General features: G+C 39.1%; 1 protein-coding gene across 2 annotated transcripts; it reads left to right on the plus strand.

Moving 5' to 3' along the window:
* Positions 1–1,177: 1,177 nt before the first annotated feature.
* SERBP1 (SERPINE1 mRNA binding protein 1) lies at positions 1,178–22,286 on the plus strand. Of its 2 annotated transcripts, none has more exons than XM_044441001.1 (10): positions 1,178–1,682; positions 8,410–8,560; positions 8,960–9,106; positions 9,227–9,322; positions 9,802–9,876; positions 11,909–12,086; positions 14,514–14,561; positions 17,163–17,336; positions 18,481–18,519; positions 19,439–22,286. In XM_044441001.1, the coding sequence occupies exons 1-10, from the start codon at positions 1,280–1,282 to the stop codon at positions 19,493–19,495; spliced, it is 1,368 nt and encodes a 455-aa protein (XP_044296936.1). In that variant the 5' UTR covers positions 1,178–1,279; the 3' UTR covers positions 19,496–22,286. The 2 variants fall into 2 exon arrangements, with proteins under 2 accessions (XP_044296936.1, XP_044296945.1); XM_044441010.1 differs by having other exon boundaries at positions 1,179–1,682; positions 9,251–9,322.
* The last annotated feature ends 413 nt before the right edge of the window (positions 22,287–22,699 follow it).

Genomic DNA, 22,699 nt, shown 5'->3' on the forward strand with positions numbered 1-22,699 from the left:
CCGACAACAGTGACACACGCATTGGTCACTTCCCGATTAGACTTCTGTAACCCGCTCTACGTGGGGCTGCCCTTGAAGACGGTCTGGATACTTCAATTGGTGCAAAATAGAACTGCCAGGCTGCTGATGGGGACTGGGTGTTGTTCTCATATAACCCCAGTCCTCCATCAGCTCCACTGGCTCCCCATTGAAGTCCGGGACCAATTCAAGGTGCTGGTTATCACCTACAAAGCCCTGAACGGCTTAGGTCCTGGTTACCTAAAGGAGCGCCTGCGTCCATATATGCCCTCCCACCCCTTGAGATCTGCAGCAGAGGCCCTTCTCCGGGAACCCTCCAGGAAGGATATGAGGAGGGTGAGTACTCGGAAGAGGGCTTTCTCTGCGGTGGCGCCCAACCTATGGAATGCGCTCCCCAGAGAGGTCCGCCTGGCGCCGTCATTATTTGTTTTTCAGCGCCAGGCCAAGACCTTTTTATTTAAACACTATTTTAATTGTTAAGGTTTATTTGTTGATTTTAAACTGACCAGACTGTTTCCACTATTTTATATATTTTATTTATTCTATTAATTTTTTTGTATTTATATGTGGGATTTTAATGATTGTAAGCCGCCCCGAGGCTTATGCGATGGGGACGGCATATAAGCTGTCTAAATAAAAATATATATTTCTGAGAGTGCACAAACAAAACATGTTGCATGTTCCCGTAAAGAAAGAAATATACGCTGTGCACTGAAGCTATCACAAGAAAGTACTATCAATTATCTTGACTAACAGTTACAGACAGCGTTGGTGTTTCAGGTTTTCTGCCAAGGCTGCAGAGAACAGTATTCCTTGGCGTACTCTATAGTAAAAAGATTACTTAAGTTGAGGGAGCGAGGACGAAACGAACCACCTGTCCCATTTTTCCGAAATGAAGACAGCAATTGGTTCCCTGGGACAAGAGGCTGCTCTGATATGAGACTTCAGCATGAGGTCAGTCCTCTTCCTCTTCCTCTTCCTGTTTCTCGCCTCCTTGGTTCCCGGTGCCCTCTGGGAGTTGTAGTCCCTCCCTACGAAGTGAGAGGCTGCTCGGGAAGGCGAGGAGTTTAGCCTCCAGTTCCCGTGATCCTCTCCGGGCGCTAACGGCAACTGTTGCTGTTTCCCGGATGTCATTCTCGCCGGAAGAGAAGCGGGTTTCTTTGGGGGCCGGCCATCTTGTGTGGGCAGCAAGCGAGCGCGCAGGGGGTGGGCCTGGAGCCTGGGCAGCATCGGAGGAGGATCCTACCGAGAAGCGCCCATCATGCCCGGACACCTGCAGGAAGGCTTCGGTTGCGTCGTTACGAACCGTTTTGACCAGCTCTTGGACGACGAATCCGATCCCTTCGAGGTGATCCAGGCGGCCGAGAGCCGCAAGAAAGAAAGCAGCAGTTGCGGAGGAGGCGGCGGCGGGAGCCACCAAGGCAACCGAGGTGGCGGCGGGCAGGTGGCCCAGGCCAACTCCTCAGGCGGCGGCGGCGGCGGTTCGGGCCAGGCCGGCTCCGGTGGTGGGAGCGGCAGTGCGGCCAAGCAACTGCGCAGAGAATCGCAAAAGGAGCGCAAGATCCCTTTGCCGCCTTTCGCCTCCTCTTCAGGGCCTGGTGGCTCCGGGGATCGAAGAGAGGATGGGGGCGGGCAGCCTGGCTCCGTGCCACTCAGAAAGGAAGGTGAGTGGTGGGATCTTGTGGGGGGGAGTAGAAGAAAAGGGTCCTTCACAAGGTCAGCGTCTGCATTGGGCGGGCGGAGAATCTTCCTCCAGGGGTAAGTGGCGCCTGCTGTAGTCCAGCCCCGCAGCTCTCCACCGCCTTCTGGGCAGCACGTGGTGCTGGAGCAGTCTTCTCCCTCCGGAAAAAATCCCCTCCAAGGAGTGTTGAGCAAAGACAGACTCCTAGAGGAGACGTGAACCTTTTCCTTGTGCTTCCTCAATGAGTGTTGATTGGTGTGGAGCTCGCTCTGTTTACCCTTAGTCGAACTGCCTCGTGTGGACAGGCGCTGTGTGGGAAGAAACGGGCATAGCTCGTAAGGCCAAACTGGGAGGGTCTTCAATTCATCCCGCTGTTAGTGTGCAGACAAGGTTTATTTTTGGAGTGATCCAAAAAAGAGGCTTGCGTCGGGATGCTGTGGCTTTCGAGAGACCATTAGTGGACGGAGGTTTAGTATCGATGGGCGCGTTCCTACCTTGAAGTGGAAATGTGTAAAATGCATGCAGTGAGAATGGTTTTGCTGGTTCATTTCTGTAAATCTCTTACACCAGAAGAAGCAATATAGACACGTGGTGGTGCTAATGGTATTTAGCCAATTTATAGCTGGGCCACGTGCGTTGTCCGCATGTTGCTTAGCTGGTGCTTAGGCTTCCGACTATTGCTACCACCCGCTAGGTCTGATATAAGAGACAAAATGGAGCTCTTTAAATTGCTAATTTGGAGCCTCGTGTGGTAACATGGAAAGAGTTCAATTGTAACATTAGGTTACAATTGTAGACATACAAAGCAATCCTATACTTACTAGGAAGTAAGCTTGGCTTCAGTGGAACGTGCTTCTAACCAAGCAAAAATGTGTTGGTCTCTGTTTTGTTAAAAAAAAAAAAGTTTGCATTACTTTTCTAATGTGAATATCAAGTGATTTTTACTTATTCTGTTGTGCAGCTTTGAGAACTATGCAACAATATGCACCCACACACCCCTTTTACAAGTTGAATGGCGTGCAGAACAGCTGTAGTGACATTTGGGATGGGAAGGGAATCAAAGCTGGAGTATTTCAAAACCTATCGATAATTAAAGCATAGTACATATTTGCTGTGATATTTTTAAAATATTTAATAAATTGTACTTGCATATGTGATGTTACATTTTTAAAGTATTGTATGTTGATTTCATTATAGCACTCTTCAAAGAAAACTCTGTCATGCAGTTTGCAGATAACTTTGAAAGTCATGTAAGGTTATAGTCTATCAATGATGTGTAATGTTATTCTATATGTAAACTGAACAATATTCGTTTCCAGTTAAATTATACTTTTAAAATTTTGTGCAATGCATTAAATGCAGCAACATTCTAAGGAGGTATATTCTTCAGATTATTTAGTAAAGATGAATGGTTATTGTATTTAAATCTTCATTCTCACAGATAGTTAAAAACAGCATGTGCCATTCTTTTTTTTAAAAAGCTTTAGGTGTTAATCAGAATTTCTGATCATGGAAACATGCTTCTTTATGGCTACAGCAAATACTTATGGTTAGACACTAACTGGTATAGCAAAAGTGTCATAACTGTCAAATACTTAAAGCACATAATGTACTTTGAACTTCCAATTTGTAGTGATAATCAGGTTTGTAAACTGTGCTCAGTAACTGGCCCTTAGGTTATATTTGCAGATTCCCTGTTTGCTTGTTGGTGAAGGCTAAGTAACAACAGATAGAGTTGATTACAGGTGAACTGAAGTTAGTGTTAATGTAAATAGTTAATATAGAAAAATACAATGCTCTTAACAATGAAAATATGTTCAAACTTTATTATGTTAGCTGGGTTTACTATTTCTATAAAGAAACTGGTGATGTGCAGGCAGGACACATTTTCCAAAACAGCTTTTTTACTAGGAGGCATAATATTAAAACACATTTTGAAATCAAAAATTACTTTAGTTGGTTTTTATACTACTTGTATATTTTGCAGAAGGAAGAATATTGAAACAAACTGCATCAGGAACTTAACTATAACTGTATAGTTAAGGCTCTAAAATATTTGGAGTATTTATAGTAGTAGCAGTATAAATTCCTGGATCCAGCTTGTGAAGCTTTCTTAGGACCATGAAGTACATACTGATAGCATCTGAGAGCATAACGTCATCATTATCAGCTAGTAAAAATTGCCTGATCCCTCATAGTGTTCTTTTGCTGACTACATGTGGATATTGTTCTTTAAATACGTGTCTTCTTGAACTTGGATTTTCGCATGAGGTAAAGGCTACTTAAGCTTAGAAAACTGAATGAATGCTTTTTACAAGGTATGGAAATTCTGGCAGTTTCGTATCACTGTTCAAATTCAACCCCTCTAAGTTTGTGGTCTTCACTTAACCTTTTAAAAATATAAGGTAATTGTACTTCAGAGTCATATTTTTGAGACGTTAATTTATTCAGGCAAGCATGAACTTTCATGAACTTCAGGGCAAGCTACATTGAATTAGCAGAAAGTTTCGCAACAGTGTCTTGGCCAGGCCCAGCTATGTCATGCACCATCAACAACTTGAATAATTTAGGTTTTTATGGTGAAATGTTTGATGTTAATTCTATGTTATAGCAGTTGTAGATATTTTTATTTTAAGCTTCATTGCATATACCTCCTTCATGTATTTTATGAATTGATTTTGAGGCAGTCCACTCATGCTGATAACATTACTTCGGTTGGTGTTACAGTCCAATCATATTACAGAACTATTTTTATTACAGAATGGTGTTGTAAATGTAAGAAAAAATCTTACTCTCTTTGATCCAAACATTTAAAAAGCTATAAATAACTCCAGAAAGTAGAAAGCTGTGTTGTAACTTGCTCATTTAGACATTTCTGCGAGAGACCTTTCCTTGGCCAGTGAAAGATGGCAATCCTTCCCTCAATACAGGAAAAGGAAAGAGGGCTTTCATTTTGAGCAAGTGATTGCCTTCTATAAAACCCAGCATGGTCTCCTTCCTTCCCATAAATTCTCTAATAACTTGGAGGATGGCAGAAGTCAATGGTGACTGCAAATTATCGTGCCCTATTTATACTGTCCTTTGAGGAAAATCTTTAAAAAACAAGCAGTAACTTCCTTTGCAGAACAGTGCCACCTTTCAAAAGATTAGGAAGCCCTTCTGGTAGTGCCCTTCTGCAGTTTGCCTTCCTGACAATATGGGTGTGAGTGAGAGAGTGAGTGGATAGATGAATGAATGACTGAGTAAAATAGTGCTGGTAACCTTGGCAGTGTACCACATTTTCGCTCTATCCCATTTTTTGTTTTACTTGCTAGATTCAAATTGCTGAACAGACTTGGGACAAGAGAAGATGCCAGAATTATTTTTGTATATTGTCTGGTTATTGCCTTTGGATCAGATACAGTGTTACAATAGCTGTAAAATATAAATCCCTGTAGAAATGTTGATTAGTCCATAGCCCTGCTTATCTGCAGTGTTTGACTCATCAAAGATTGAGTTAAAGATTCCAGTGGGCCTAGGGCATGCAGTGTATCCCAGACTTTTAGATGACCCTTGCATGTTATTCAGTTGTGTACAGACCATTTTGTCTGTTTAACCTGATTATCAGCAGTGAATAGATCTTAAAACCTGTATTGTTCCAGTGGCACAAGATTTCCTTTCAGCCACCTAGTGAGATACTAAACAAGAGAGCTGTTTTATCTGACTTCATAAAATGTACTATTGCATTTTTATACTACAGGTTAATGTTAGTTTTGGCCTAGATTGCACAATAGCAAAGACAAGACTATTACATACTTTGGTTTTGAACTGTGTTACAGAAGCAAAAGTTGGCTGAAATAAGGCCACATCAGTAATACATTTTTTCGATTGAAATTAATGAAACAACTTAGGCTTGGCTAACACAGGTGGTACTGAAGTAAGACTAACTTTGTTGTGATTTAACCCACTATCATAAATTCTTATTTGCGTTAAGAGAAAATTCCATGATGGAATTTTTAAAAAATGTGTATCGAAATATTGCAAAATGGGAACTGCACTTTTATTACCTTTATAGTTCCAGGGATTTATAATCATAGTAGCCAAATTTTTGAAAGAACCACCACCCCATCTGCTCTCACATTGTGGAAGAAGAGTTCTGTCTCCCTGTATTAGAAGCACTTATAAGAAATTAGTAGTCTCTCTGGCCTCCGAGTGCCTCCAGTGCCTGTCATAACTCTGCAGAGCTCCTACCCATTTCTCACCTTACCTTAGAGTTGGCAGTTCAGGAATAAGGATGCACATTGATTCAGGCGGGGTGGATTTGATATAATCAGTTGGACTAGATTTAAATAATGGTTTTCTACATAATTTGCATGCATTCCTGCCTTACCCATATGTATAGAGGAACTTCATTAAAATATTCCCAAACTGGGTCTCTTTTATGGCCTGCTGCCATTATAGTTTTTTTTCCTCCAGGGAAGGAAAATATGATAAACCTCAGGCTGTACACAAAAGGATCCAAAGACATGTGGAGTCTTCTCTTCAGAAGGGTTCACTTTCATTTTTACTGCTCGCCCTTCCCTTCTCATACTCCACTTCTTGGGCAGTCTATTCCATTCTCAGCAGTCTTTTTTTCATTGAATTTTGAGAAGCTTGAGGTAAAGGGTTGATTCTGCATACATAGATTCAAAAAGAAACAATGGGATTAAGGTCTTTTTATTGACTCTATATTTTATAACATTTTTGCTGTGAAGAAGAGGCATGTGATCTCTGCTGACACAAATTCAGTTTTGAGAACTGTAAAAGCAAGCACCTTTGGTAATATCTTCTAGGTAGAAAAATTGCCCAATAAACTTACAGAAACCTCTGACAGAGCATGCCTGTTTAATTAATGGAATTAGTTTACCAAAAAATTTAAACATTGTATGAATTATACAGCCTTATGCTACATAAATAAACAGTAATCTTTATTTCATGATAAATAGCTCTATTTTTAAAAATCCAATTGAAATAAAAATTCCATTTTTTTTTAAAGCATTGATTTTTATCCACCCTGGAGTAGTGGAAATGGGCAAAGTTGCCTGTCTTAGAATTGCAGGGAACAAACTGCTGCAGAATGGTATTGTTCAGGCACAACCAGAGCACACTCTAGTATATACAAAATCAACTAATAAGCAATGAGAAAAGAAGACATTCTAATCCTGGCATCAGAAGTTTAGGATATACTGGTTAGGATGGAAAGTGGCTACAGTAGGTAACTTAAGGAGTGGACGTGAACCTGATACAGAAGCTTAACCTTGCAATTCCTTTGATTGTTTTTGTAGAATACAAATCAGTTGTGTTTCAGAAAGAGCTGGTATTCCAGCTGCACAATATTAAACTTGGGTAGTGGATTTAATTAACAACAAGCATTCTGCTAGCTACCCCTTAGTAGCTTTCATTTTTTACCCAAACTGTATGGTAACATTATGGAATGCATAATAGTTTACAAAATTAGTCTGCTTTAAAATATTATTTGGAGTTCTTTTTTCCAAGACTTTTCAGGACTATTTCTGATACTATTTAAGATACAAAAGTGCGAAGTCATTTAGAATGGACTTAATGTTCAGCACAATTCGGATCCCATTTCAAAGTATTATTTCGGTAAAGTAGGTTTATAATCCTTCAATTTTGTATATGATGTTGATGTTAAAAGTCATGCTTGAAGCAACCATTGATGCTAAAGGAAAAGCCGGTTTTAAACACAGAAATATATCTATGTTTTATTATTTGCATTGAAACACTGGGGACTGATTTAAAAAAAAGTTCTAAGCTGCCTTGATACAGGTCGCCTCTGAATATCTTCAGCTCAGGCAGATAGGAGGTCTGGGCTGCTGTGTAGTCACCATTGACCGCTCCTAGACAGGGATGAGTGTGGGTTGTTGCTCTCAGCTGCGGCAGTGTTTCTTGTACAGTTAATTGAAAAGAAGTGCTACCACAGGCTGCACAGATAACTATTTCTTTGCTGCTTTAGTTTCAACTTTTTGTCATTATGTTGTAGTACAAGTTCTCATCTACCATGACTGACTTGATTAGTGTTCCTACATAATGCCAGAAGGGATGGTCCCTGCTTTTTCTGGTAGTCTTCTCCAATCCATTCTTCCCCAACCTGGTGCTCCCTAGAGGTTTTGGACTTCAACTACAGTCAGTTGCAACCAGTGTAAATAATGGTGAGGAATGCTGGGAGTTGTTGTCCAAAATGTCTGGGAAGCACTGGGTTGGGGAAGGCTATGTTATAAAATCTGTAGAGTGAAAATATTGAGTGGAACTAGGCCAGCTTTTTTCTAGTTGGTTAATCTCGCAAACATACCAAAGTAACAATAAATCTTTTGCAGGCTTTTCCAAACTGGAGGCATGTAATTATGGGGACATAGAACAAATTATGTGATAGTCTCACCAAAACATGGTGCTTGTGAAAGGACAATTAATATTTTAATACTCTGTCTTTTGCAGCAATACATGCTTCGGGGACTTAGGTGTGGCTTTTCTAGAGTGTAGCTTGAAGGTGTATAAGCATCTGCAAAGTTAGTTTGACCAAAGATTATAGAACATGAAAAAATGACTCTATATACCATAGGCAAAGGCAGTTTTATAATATTCCTATCCCTAAGTTATAATACTAGTACTGTATGTTACGGAATAGCAGTTGCTTTGTGGAATAACTTACTGATGTGGATTGCGTTCTGTTTTAGGGATAAGGAGAATTGGCAGAAGGCCTGATCAGCAGCCACAGGGAGAAGGCAAGCCTGGTGAGAGGAGGCAGGAAAGACGGCCTCCTCGTGAACGGAGATTTGATAAACCTGCTGAAGAAAAAGGGGAAGGAGGAGAATTTTCCATTGATAAGTAAGAATTATATATGTTAAGATTTGGTCAGGGAAGAAAAATGGTGCTGGGTATGACCTGTTAATAGATTTCATGCAATAATAAGTAACGTAAAATATTTGCTTTAAAATGGCATGTCTCTTCATATATTTTAATAATGTTGGAACTAGTCAGGCTCTGTGAAGATAATAGACCTGAAGAATGTCAGCATTTCTAAAGTAGTTGCATTGTCATTTTAAAACAGTATAGATTATGGGGTAGGAGAGATCTAAGAAGGGCAACTGCTAGTATCGTGATAGAAATATGGTAGGGCAGATGCCTAAAAATATTTCAATATTAGAACCATCCAGACTATTTTCATTAGGGCATGTAAAATGCACTGGCAAATGTAATTCCCTAACTCATTTTTATTTACAATAGACCCATTATTGATCGTCCAGTACGTGGCCGTGGTGGCCCAGGTGGACGAGGGAGCCGTGGTGGCAGAGGACGTGGAATGGGCAGAGGAGATGGTTTTGACTCCCGAGGCAAACGTGAATTTGATAGGCATAGTGGAAGTGACAGATCGTAAGTCTTAGACACATTTTTGCTCTGTAAAATGTATTGCTTCCTAACAGATTAATAATTTGACATTTTGCTTTTGAATTTCTGTATTCTGGTACTATTATGTTAACTCAGTTTTGTTAGTTCTCTTTCACATTCACATTTCAGTGGCTTAAAGCATGAGGACAAGCGTGGTGGAAGCGGATCACACAACTGGGGAACTGTCAAAGATGAGCTAACGTTAGTATTTTGTTTTGAAATGCATTTTTGACTAAATATAAATTATAGATAAAGCTGAATTCTCAAGATCTTATGAAAAAAGAATAAAACCTTACGTATCAGGCATAATATGCAGCATCCTGAGTTAGATACCAAAAGGAGCAAGATTTTATGAAGGTGTAGTGTGCAGTAAAGCTTTGTCTACATTTGGCATTATGATTGTGGTGGTTAGCTATGGCTGTATTAAATGTAATTGGCACATAAAGCTACCCATGTTTTTGCCTTCATTGTTTGCCAACTTCATTGTTGGCAGCTTTGAATGAAATGGTTTAAGATTCTTTAACAGTGGGGGGGGGCATGTATTTCCTAGGAAGCTTGAAGCATCTGCTAGGTTGAAGAAATTGAAAATTCTGTTTGGTTATGCTACATGTTTTCTTCTAATTTTGAACTCAAAGACTGTTGGTTATACATTATATGCAAATAAAACTACTTAATTTCAGTGACTTGGATCAATCAAATGCAACGGAGGAAACACCAGAGGGAGAGGAGCATCCACCTGCTGATTCAGAGAATAAGTACGTATTGTATTGCCCCAGCATTCTTTTATCACTTAGGATAAGTTAAGTTCTTGATAACTTAGATAGTACATGTGCAATGTACAAAGGCTTTTTAAAATTGGGGTGTAGTAGTTACAAAGCATTTAAAGAAAAATAACCTGTAATGTGCTGATTTATCTTGTTACATGGCGGGCTGATTAACACTAGAGTTTAATTCAAATTTAATTGAATCTTAATTTTTTCTGACTTAAAACTTGTGAAAATTAAATTTAGGAGAGAAGCTCTGGTTTTGAATTGTAATTGGTGAAAATTGTGAATTTATGTTGGATACCCAAGAGATTACAATTGCCTTTTCACTCTCTTGTAGCAAAGCTGTGAACTGGTAAGAAATCTTGGGTGTGGGTTGTGCTAGAAGCAGGCTGCTGTGGAACCATGTGGGTTGGTGCAAACAAGTCTTCCCCACTTGCTGTCTTGGCCTTTCAAAATGGAAGCGCATGCCCAGTCAAGAAGAGTCTTGCCCAGCTAGCTGTTCTGACATAATATGCTGGAACACACCCTTGTATGCCATACTTGGTGTGCCAGATATATGAACTTGGCTCATTTGTTTTTTTCAAGGTTTTTTTTTTTTTTTTTTTTTTGGCCATAGTTGCATTTTTGTGACTTTATATAAATTAGGATCTCATTTAAAACAAGAAAACAAGTTTAGTTTGTAGCATGTTACTATATCATCATGTATGTTAAAACAAATAGCATGATATATCTCAATCATGGCATTGATGTATTTGAAAACCTCTGATCACTATGTAGAAGGTTTCCAACATGTTCTGTTGCAGCAATTTTTCATTCTTGATCTAATTTGAATACATTCCTCTAATTTTTTCTTCTGAAGTGAAATAAGCATTATTAATAATGGCCATTATTAAAATTGGTTGGCAGCAATATATTCCATACTTATGGATTAAAATGCAATTGTTAAGGAGCCATATGTTATGCCTTCATCTGATTGTCACATAAAGACAAGCTATGGTTTAATTAGCCATAATGTAGCCACACTGGAGACATTCAAAAAGAACCTGGACAGCCATCTGAGTGGGAACATAGTGTCCTGCAACAGTAGGGGGGTGGACTCAATGGCCTTGATGGCCCCTTCCAGCTCTTCTATGATTCCATTCTATGATTCTATGAATCATGAGATATTGTTAGAGGCAAGTTAGATTTTTAAGCATAAACAACTCAGCCTATGGTTTCATGTTGGTTTGGAGCTGTTCACATGATGCATCAGCCCATGGAGCAGGGTTTGCGTGTGTAACTTGAGTCCACTGTGTTGAATATTCAACCCCTGTTTTGGGGATACTAACCCAGTAAGGGTCAGTTATGCAAGGTTAAAGAACCCTCTCATATCCCATAGTCTGCTTCAGGACTGCGCAAGAGTTGTTTAATTTGCTGTGTAGCCTATGCTTGTTGGGTTCACATGATGCAATCCTCAAGAGATGGAGTTACATATTTGATACAGTGCCCTTGGACATCATAGTCTGTGATCCCATGACATCTAAACTTTGCCACTGTGAACTGTGGGTTGTTTAAACCATAGGTTGTCATGTGAAACCCAGAATTGTGATTTTTTTCCACCAAACTATGCAGGCAGTGATTAAGTCAAGAACCTAACCTCTTTGAGTGTTAGTTCTAAAAGACAGTAAGGATATAAGGAGCAGACAAAGGAGGAAGGAAACAACCTGGGGAATAAGAATAAACCATGAACAGGGCAACAGACCATTGCTTAATTAGTACATCAGTGTTACCTGCAATCCAGATACTTAATTCTGAAGCCTTGGAATTGGAAGATAGGTGTGATTCTAAAGCATTTGTGTTCAAGGGATTTTGAGCAGGACATTTTGTTGAATTAGAATTCATGATTTAAAATAAAGCTTTTTTGTTAAGAATAAATTAGGTGGCCTTCCTACTTGTTCCTGTGTTCAGACTGCACCATTCTGAATGTATTACTCGCAGAAAAAATGTGAAATGAGTAGCCATCACTGTAAACTTATTGTAGAGAGAATGAAGTAGAAGAAGTCAAGGAAGAAGGTCCTAAGGAAATGACTCTAGATGAATGGAAAGCTATTCAGAATAAGGATCGTGCAAAAGTTGAGTTCAACATCCGTAAACCAAATGAAGGTGCAGATGGACAGTGGAAAAAAGGTTTTGTTCTTCATAAGTCAAAGAGTGAGGAGGTAAGAGGCAATTTTGGGATTGTCTTAGCTTTGTGTTTTGTTTAGGGGTTGGGTTATGCTTTTGGTTATTCTCGCCATGTTTATTTCTTACATCAGATTTTATCATGCAAATGCCAAAAATGTTAGCACACATTTCTAACATTTGCAGTTGAAGATGGAAGCTTAGAAATATGTCTGATATTGGTATGTGGGGCTTTGGCATTCAGGATGTATTCCAACTTAATTGCATTCAGTAGGATATTTCCCAGTGGTATGTGGATTACAACCACAATTAATGTAAAGTCTGACTTTTAAAACCAGTTCAACTCTGTGGAAATAGTGTGTGTTGTAGGATTCTTACTTCATATGGGTAGTTAAACATGCACTGTTTCACCTCATTAAAGAATTAAAACGGTCTCAAGGAAAAAATGCTAATGTATATGAAGTAGTCCATTCAACTGTAGTAGCTTCCCATTAAAAACTTGAAAGTAAATAAAGTTAGTGCTAATAAAGCGATGCTTGGAACAAGACATTGGGTTTAAACAAATATTTCCCCTTTAAAGCCACATTTTTCCCAGATGGAAATGTTTGTCCAGGCAAATGTCAAAAATATGGGCATGTGAGAGATGCTATGTGATGGAAAGGACCTTTTGAGGCTTGAGGAATGGCAGGGGTTAAAAGATGGAGTTGGCTGGCCTGATGGGAAGAGCAGAGAAGCTACAGGTGGTCAGGACAGGGACGCTTTGGCGCCAAGGTCATACAGTGGGAGGAGAAGGGTTGAAGGCTTGAAAATTTACAAGGTCAGATATCATCTTCCCTGGGATGGATGCCAAGATGTAGAAAGAGAGAGAAGGGCAATAAAACAAATGGTTCTGCAGGTCTGGCACCCTGCGATGGGCAAAAGACTTGGATTTTTCAGCAACCCCCAGGGGATCAAAAGGTTATGCTGGCTTGGGGAAGGAATAAAGAGAAGGCTGATGGCCAGTTTTTGCGCCTCACCTAGAGAGAGACAGAGGTTTGCCAGATGCTGAGGCCCAGGAGATCGGGATGGTTACTCTGAGGAGACTGGTTTGGCACAGTGAGGCAGTTTTTAGGTTTTTAGCTCAGTTAGTCTTTGTGGTTTTAGAGCATGGGTCCTCAAACTATGGCCCGGGTGCCGGATCCAGCCCGCCATGCCCATTTGGACCTGTCGTGCCCACATCCTCCACCGCCCACCTTGTCCCGCGTACGTGGAGGCAGCAGTTTGCTTGCTCGGGAAAACAGTCTCCAAGCAAGCAAGCTGCTGCCTCGTGCACCCACCTCACTGTGCGCCCCGCCTCAGTGTGCATGCCCGCACGCCTCGGCCCGTGCACACCACCGGCACCAGCATTGGCATCTTTCAACTGGTCCCCTGGTTAAAAAGTTTGAGGACCCCTGATTTAGAGTCTGGATGGTCAAACGATCCTGAAGGGGGAAAACCTCTGGAAATTGTATTGAATTGACTACCTCATCCTTTTCTCCCTTTTTCCCTTCCCTTACTCATGAGTAGCTGAAGTTATTTGTACTTTTTCCCTCGTGTGTATGTGTTTGTTGTAGTCTAATAAAGACTCTTTTTCCCCAAGTCTTGGGTCAGCATGTGCTGGTCCAGTGCCGCTTCTTTGTCGGGGCCAGGATTAAGTCTTTTTTAACCCCAGGGGCTAAAAGTTGGGGGACTTTTGGCAGTGTTTGGTGAGGGTAGTTTGCCTCACCATTACATCTTGAAACTTTAATACTGCTGAGCTAACAGTTTTCTTGATGCATTATTTTATGGTGAGGTGCATTTATGGGGGCTATCTTTGCTAAAAAAAAATAACTAAATACCTTGAGAATATGTCAGGCTGCAATTGTAAATAATTTCATTTCCCTTAGTTCTCTCTTTCTTCTAGCAGCACCATTGGTTACATTCTCATTCAGAAATAAAACCAGCTGGGTTCAGTGGAGCTTAATCCTGTGTATATGCAAGGGTTGCACCAAGGTCATTTTTTTCAAGTTCCTTAATGCTTAAGAGGTGGTCAGCATGAAGTGCATGAATGGGAGTGAGTGCATGCTGTCTCCCATGCATTCTTCACTTGCACTTTTAATTAAGAAGCTACTCAGTTGTATGTTAATTAAAAATGGAACTGAAGAGGCATGGGAGGCACACTTCTTGCTTCTGCAAATTGTGAATTTGCCATGCAAACTGGGTCTAAGAAATCTAATCTTGACTGCTGTTGACTTTGCCCAAAAAAATCATTGGCTTGAAAGCCTTAAGTATCTTGTTAAAAGTATTGTTTTCTGTTTGCTGTTGACTTCACCCTTTCTGTCCCCATTTGTTAGGGACTTATAGCTTAAAAGTTCATTAGGTAACTATGAAACACTTTTCTATTTATAAAGTCTCATTTTTTTCCATTTGTTTTTTGTCTTCCTGTGTCAACATACAATTTGTATCAGACAAAGGGGATGACGGAGATGCAGGGGAGTCAGTTGGAACCAAACGAGGTATCTACCTTTTATTTATGAGCTATTTAGTGAATGAGGAACAGCAAAAGACTCAATTTGAGAAGTTTTAAGAAACCCACTGGTTATTGACAATATAAATGAGGGGTGTAACTTGTGATTGTGAACTCATTAGTGAATTTGTAGCTAATAAGCCTGCTGGCCAGGCAAATTACTCTTGTCCCTGTTTATTCATCTGTGCCTGCTTTGTTACATTAAGCAGTACTTCTATTAACTCTGTAATACATTATGCATAGTGGAGGTGGTTTTTTTGTTTTCATTTTTTTGTTTGTTTTAAGAAGGATCTTTTTCACACTGCATCCCAATATGCTTCAACATGGTAGTTATCCAGGTACAATTTATTTATTTATTTAAAACATTTTTATGCCGCCCCATCGCAACGAAGCCTTGGGGCGGCTCACAACAAAAACAAAATACATAATTTTTAATTGTTATTTATTTATTTAAAAAAACCCTGGTGCATCTCAGCTAAATATTTAAAATCCTATAAATACAAATAATTTAAAAAAATAAGTTTTAAATAAAAAGGTCTTAGCCTGGTGCCGAAAAACAAATAATGACGGCGCCAGGCGGACCTCTCTGGGGAGTGCATTCCATAGATGGGGCACCACTGCAGAGAAAGCCCTCCTCCGGGTACTCACCCTCCTAATATCATTCACAGAGGGTTCCCAGAGAAGGGCATCTGTTGCTGATCTCAAGGGGCGGGAGGGCATATATGGACGCAAGCGTTCCTTTAGATATCCAGGTCCCAAGCCATTTAGGGCTTTATAGGTCATAACCAACACCTTGAATTGGGCCCGGACTTCAATCGGGAGCCAGTGGAGCTGACGGAGAACTGGGGTTATATGAGAACAACGTCCAGTCCCTGTCAGCAACCTGGCAGCTCTATTCTGCACCAACTGAAGTATCCTTACTATTATGCAATAGCTGCATAACTTGCAAAGCAAATCTTTGTTTACTGCAGGTTTATTTCTTTCCACTTCTTTGAGGTTAATCATATTCTGCTCTGGGGTTTGCCCCCACAACACAACACCTTACGAGGGTCTCCCACAAAATCTCAGTGAAGATTAAATGTCTTCATTGGCTATCAAAAGTTGAATGAGTGACAGTAGAGAAAACAGAAAATGTTGGGAGGACTGAACTGCGAGTGGCTGAAATCCTGAAGGGGCACTTCACTCTGATTGATATATTAATGTGTATTTAATTGATTTGTTTTCCGTTTTAATTGTACTATCGTATTTTATCTCACTGTTGTTCTTGGAAGCAGCTGCCTTGAGCACTATTTTTAATATAAAGGTGAAATGAAAAGTGCAGGTCCTACTAGTGTTGTACCAATACAGGAATGTGTTAAGTGTTTCTTAAGATTGGGTTTGAAATGTCTTTGTGCATTTCTGATTTTGAATAGGTACAATGTGTTATGATATAATTATCAAAATTATTTTTGAAGTTAAACTAGTGTGCTATAGTTTTACGATGTGCAAAATGTAAGAAATGTCTGAATATTCAACTGCTCCATTCAAATAACTGATCCCAATTAAAACTATTTTAGAGAACTTGTTATACTACTAAGTTTAATTTTGATAAATAGGCTTATAGGCGTTCATAGTGAACCTAGTTTTATGTATCTGGTTTATTGCCCATTGATTATGTACTTTGAAACTTCTCTGAATGTTGGGGTTCAGCAAGATAGAAAACATAAGTATCTATTTTAAGGATCAAATGAAATATGACAAATAAGATTATAGAGGTTCCATCCTGTAGCATGTAATTTCTTTTGTTTTGGCTTTACTGTATTCAAAAGAATATATGAGAATTATAAGCATGCCCACTTTTTGCAAAGCCGGAAAAGTCAGAGGTGGTAGAGAATGGAATTGTGTAAGATGCTGATGGGGGTGGGCCTCTGACACATTTTAGAGGTGGTGTGGTCTCTACCACCCCATCTCTAAAATTGCAGTGTTTGTACATATTTCAGCTATATTTATATAGCTGTGTTGCTCTGTTAAATTTTTTATTTATATATGAATACTAAAGCTTTATATATTGAGTATTCACATACTTCCTGTGTTTATTAAAATGAGCTGTCTAGTGCTTACAGTTAGCTTCAGTGAAAAACTGCTGAGAATATATAACAAGAGTAGAACCACAAACACATATAAAGAATAAAGGGGGAGACAAGCATAACAGACACCTGCACACCCCCAAAACACCACATAGCCACACAGTAATCAGTGATACATTGAACTGGTGTTGACAGTATTACTAACTGTGTGCATGTGTGCTCACACATATGTAGAGAAATGGTCAAAGATATATATTCTCAATCTTGAAGCACCCTAGTTCCTTGGGTTTGAAAGGTGCGCTTGTACTTCATTCTATTCTTTCTCTGACAGTCCTGCTTGCTGGACTCATTGGGGGTGGGACCTGTTGTTGTAGCTTTTCAACATTATTTCGTGCAAAAGGAATGTTGGCTGAATACTGTAGTACTCGTTTTCCTTGAGTTCATGTTGTTACTTAATGAAAATATATTTAAATGGTGTTAATTGATCCTGTTGTGCTTTTTGATCCTGGCTTGCGTTTATTTAGCCTCATGCTGAAGACTCTGGAATAGATCATCATTTCCGCAAGCCAGCAAATGATATCACATCCCAACTGGAGATCAATTTTGGTGATCTTGGTCGTCCTGGGCGTGGTGGTAGAGGTGGAAGAGGAGGACGTGGGCGTGGTGGAAGGGCTAGCCGTGGAAGCAGAACTGACAAGGTAATCATTGGTTTTGCTGAAACAAAAGAGTTCTTCGTATGTTTGTTGGGTAGAACAAAAAGAAAAAAAGGGCAGGGGTTGAAATTAGAAGAGCAAGAAACTAATGTATAGAAGCTGCTTATTTAGTAATAATGTTTTTAATATTGTTTGTTGTCGCAAGATTGAAAGTTGAAAGATGCTTGAATCTAACTCCTTTGTGTGTGAGCAGAATGTTCTGCAAGAACTTCAAGGTGTTTCCGATTCCTTCTCTCTGCTGCAAGCATCCGTGCTCATTCCAGATATGGAATGAGCTCTCCACTGAGGCCTTCCTAGCACCAACTTGCTGAATCAATTGGAATTCTATGTGTTTTTAATTTTTTTTGTATGACAGTTTTCCTAAAGTTTTTATACTGTGGTACATGTTAGAATGTTTTAATGGATTTTTGTAAACTGCCCAAAGAACTTCAGCCATTGGGCAGATTAGAAGTTAAATTAGATGCTGTTCTATGGATACACTGTTCCTAAGCTTTGGGAATTTTGGGAATACTGTACTTAAACACAGTGCTGCATCTAAAATGAGAAGGCAGAAAAGCCCTCTTGGAAGAGCAGAAAAAGCCTTACAGAAGTTTAAATTCAAGCTGCTGTTTTCTTGACATAAATTTTATTTATTTAATTTTTATACCACTCAACAGCTAAAACTCTCTGGGTATTCTAAAAGGCAAAATACCCATGATTTAATTGAATGTTGTATACACTGGTTGTCTCACAGGTGGGTAAAACTAAATTATGTCTATCTCACTTTCAAAACATAACCTAGTTCATGAATGTGGTATTTCTTGTCTTAGCTGTGCTCAAGATAACACAGTTCCTAAATAGAAATTTGTATCTCAAGGAGTGTTACAGTTTTCCATGTCACAAACAGGAATATTTAACTTGTTTTGCATATGCTTTATGGGGGAAATAGTGTAGTTTTTCACTATTAATTCAGTTCCGGGATTTATTTTTTTTTTTGGAAAAGATCTATCTACCGATCTACCGATCTATCGTTAACAATCTTGCTGGAAGCAGTTCTTTTTAAAGCTAGGTTTCTGATTTCAATTTGTGAGCTTGCTGATTACAAATGTGTGGATCCACACTAATTTTGTTTCACCATGCTTCATTCTAGTTGGTTAAGGAGTTTGATGTGATCCACACACCCAACCAGGTTTGTGATTTGTTAATTTTTTATGTCCTTTGGAATTTTTTAGATCTTCTCATATTAAATATATAGAAGTTAATACAGTGGACCTGACCAGACAGTGTTTAGTATTCATACTCAACATGGTAGCAGTGGGATGAATTTTCTGAGCTTAAAAGGCAGGTGGCCCAACTTGCTCAGTGAAGAGCCACATATGGTAAATGTCAGATGTTTGAAAGTCACAAGTAGGTGCCCAGGGGGTGGTGGGATGCAAGTGGGCACCCCAGGCAGCGAGCTGCAAAATAAACTCGACTACATGCGGTTCCTGAGCCTTGGTTTGGCCACCCCTGTTATATGCATTGCCTCTCTGCATAAACTGGACAATGTCATGTACTGTATTCACAGGACTGAGAACCTCAGAAAAAGTCTCTCCACTTTTTCAAAAAAAAAAAAAAAAAGTCTCTCCACTTTAGTTTCGTATGTCCATAGTTTGCTGCTTGCCAAACTGTAAATCTCTGAACATGTAACCACTCTTTATACCAAAATGAGCAAACCTGCTTGAAGAAGGACATTGCACAGGTGGACACCACCAAGAGGAAAGTACTACTGTACTGTGTGCAAACTTCTATCATCCTACTGTTTTTAGAAGCTAAGCAGGTAGTTTTGTTTATCTGGCAGGTATCCTCTGTATTTAATAAATCTGCATAACTGCTGATACATAGGCAACTTATGAGAAACTTATCACCTGATAATTTCCACAGTAGAGAGCAGTGGCATGTGCAGGGCTAATAGCCTTTGTCAAAATTCTTTACATTTTCTTAACCTTGGCATGTACCTTGTATGCATTCATTGAATACAAATGTGTTACAATCTTATGTAATGACACAGATGAAAATTGATATACACGTCAACTCTCCAAATAATTCATAAACTATTTTTCTTTCAGTCAAGTGCTTCTGCTCCTGACGTTGATGATCCAGAAGCTTTTCCAGCTCTGTCCTAAACTGGATGCCCTAAGCCAACCCTTTGCCTCTTGTTGGGTCCTCTTCTACAAGGCTTGCATGCTTAAGGATCCTAAAAACAACTTAAGAAATTAAAAAGGGGACTCTCATTCATACCATTCACACCTTGAAGACTGAATTTTACCTGTTTTGAAAATGAACTTCTCTTGCTACACAGGAGCAACAATATAGTAGTCAGTTTTGTATTTAGAAATGTAATGGTAGCAGGGGTGTTTTCATTTTTTTTTTTGAAATTATGCATTCTTCATGGATACTTTTTTTGTATTGCTGCTTGAAAATATGCGTTTCCAAACTTGAAATATAGGTGTGAACAGTGTGTACCAGTTAAAGCTTTCACTTCATTTTTAATAGGGTTTTAGATGTGTTTTCCCTGAACTACAAACAATTTTAACTTGCACACTATCTTTCTTCTAATACTGCTTAGCAGATTGTTTTCAGTCCATGGTCAGCTGGGATATGTACAAAAATAATTTGGAAAATTGTTAGTACTGTGTGGAATACTAACTTCTGGAGTATTTTGAGTTTTTAATACTTAAAGTCAAATTTGGAAAAGTCCAGTTTCTTCTATCTTTGGTAGTTTGTGTATTCAAAATCTTTATACAAATTAATATCAGATACTTGAAAAATAGTTGAAGCACATTGGTTTATATTCTCAATACCTACTTGTGAATCCAGCAGCTCTGTTTTGGATAATTGGTCTAAGTCATTTAAAAAAAAAAGTTACACCTCCCGTATTCACCCTTTTAATCTTAGTCCCTTCCTTTTGTCTGTTCTGTAAACTTTGTTTAAATTTGATAATATTGTCGCTACCAAAAATATCTTGTAGCCTGGAGCAACTTTTCTTTTCAAGACATGGGAGGTGGGCAGGGAATGGCCTCTGTTTCTTAATACAGTTGGTTCAAACTACATTTGCTACTTGTCTGGCAGTGCAGTGTATCTACACAAAAATGCCACCTGAATTGGATGCATTCAAACATTGTTCAATTATCTGCAACCATGGTTCTAAAGAAGAAACCAAAGGGCACTTTTTACTACTTGGGAGGAGGATTGTTTGACTTATGTAAGTTGGAGAACAAAAGAGCATCAAAACTGGACAACTGTGGTCTCCGTGGGACATAAACCAAACTTCACCACTTAATTGAAATGTGGATTTTGCTCTGTTGCTTCAGCTTCTGATCTCTGCTAGCTGACAAGTGAATGTTTTATTTTCATAGGTTGATTGTAAGAAATTCTCCTTTCCACTCTAGAATTTTCTCAGTAGTGTAATCCCTGTGAACAGGAATGTTACCACTTTCAAAACACGGACTTGAGCAAATAATAAAAAGGACTACTTAGGGGTTTTTTTGTCTGCGACATTCATTAGGATGCTAGAACAGGAATATTCATTTATGTAAGGTTTTTACATTTTGAGCAGCTTGTAGCATTTTGGGTTCCTTAATGAGGTAGAAAACTACAGTGATGCCCTATTTTTTTAAAATCTGTACAGAGTGGGCAAAGTATTGGATGACTGAATAGTAAATTCCTTGCTTGCAGTATTCAGCTGACTTTCATAATCTGAATGTTTTCAACATTTGTTTACATAAGCAAAGGTTACTCTTTTAGACTTCTGGTACATTCAGCTCTTCAGCATTGTAGTCAGGAAGAAAGAAGCAGATTTTTAAGTGTATCAAATTGATTTTGCCCCAAAGGTTGTTTTTAAGATGCTAAGCATTTTGTCAGAGTTCCTTGGTGCTTTGTTTTAAGATCTCTGATCTTTGGAGGTAGTCATTTTTTGGGGTCAACAGGTGCATATGTTCTCAGTATGGATTTGTTTTGTTCCCTGCCCTGTCATCTCATAGCATATGTTGGAAGATAATAGATGCTGTCTGTATCCTTAAAAAACATTTCACATAACCACCGTGCAAGTATTCTGGTCCCCAAGGACATGCCTCCTGAATACTTCTGTGCTGCTCCTCCTATTTCCCTTCCTTATACTCCCCCTTTCCAGAACAATAGTGACTCTTTCTTCTTTGGACCTTAGCCCTTTTGGCTTTAGTGTTCCTGAAAACATGTCCTCCATAATGCCAGTTTAATACTTGACACAGTTCCTTCATCCCATAGCACATATGTATCATAAAACAGGTTTAGAAAGACCTAACAATGGCTCCTTTGCTGTTCTTTTAATAGCTATGTACTTGATTTGTGTCAAGCTGTGAAAAACTTCCTCTGATACTGGTGCATATGTTGACAAAATAAAGATTTATTTTCATGCTCTTTTATAAAATGTCATAAAAGGTTGGCATGATTTTTTCTAATGTAAGGCATCTTATTTAGTTTCTGGCTTACAAGCTGCTAAATAATTTGCCAGGGTATGGGCCCCTTGTGAATCCGTTATCAGCAGTGGGTATCCTTTTGCATACTTCTAGTATTAGCTATTAAATGAATTTGACTTTATTTCATTTTCTCATGCTTGCTTATCCTTCTGTTGCACCACAGTGTTTAGGAGTGAGGCTTCTCTTAAAATGGGCTAATGTTGAATATGAATTGATTGACTTTTAAAGTTTGAGCATGTAAGTTCAACTTGTATCAAAAGACTGGCAGAAATATTGAGTAAAAGAAAAGAGCACAAGCCTTTCTGAGGTAAATCCCCAAGGATCAAAGGTATGTTTATTGTGAATATGCATTGTCTTTCTGTTGGACAGGTACTGCATCTTATGATTGGTTACGTCTTGCTCTATGAGATACACTTGCATACCATACCTGTTGACTTAATAAAAGTAGGATTGATGCTTCTGGGTGTCTTGAGTGGTCAGAGTATAGAGATGTATTCATCTTCAGATAAATAATTGGTAACTGAAATTACTGATAAAAATAGTAACTTGTAACAAGGCAGTACCCTTATTTTGTAGGATTGTAGGTATCGGCTATTTCAGCTGTGATTTCAGCATTTTCACCTTGGAAAATCAGAGATCTTAATATGGCAGCATTTTTGTTGGTTTTACTGTAGATACAGATTATTTGAGGTGGACCCTGCATTTGTTCCCCTAACAAAAATGGGCAACCTTTCATGATCTTTGGAGGAGATCTGGCAATTTGAGAAATGTTGGGCTGCAGCCTTTTTTTTTTTTTTTTTAAAGTCTGCTATGGGAGGCATGTGTTGTCACAGTGGAGAAATCTGCCTAAAAGCCTTGTCTGCAAGACATAGG

Source organism: Varanus komodoensis, unplaced genomic scaffold (assembly GCF_004798865.1).
Source record: "Varanus komodoensis strain SLA01 unplaced genomic scaffold, ASM479886v1 scaffold1, whole genome shotgun sequence".
Taxonomy (NCBI): domain Eukaryota; kingdom Metazoa; phylum Chordata; class Lepidosauria; order Squamata; family Varanidae; genus Varanus; species Varanus komodoensis.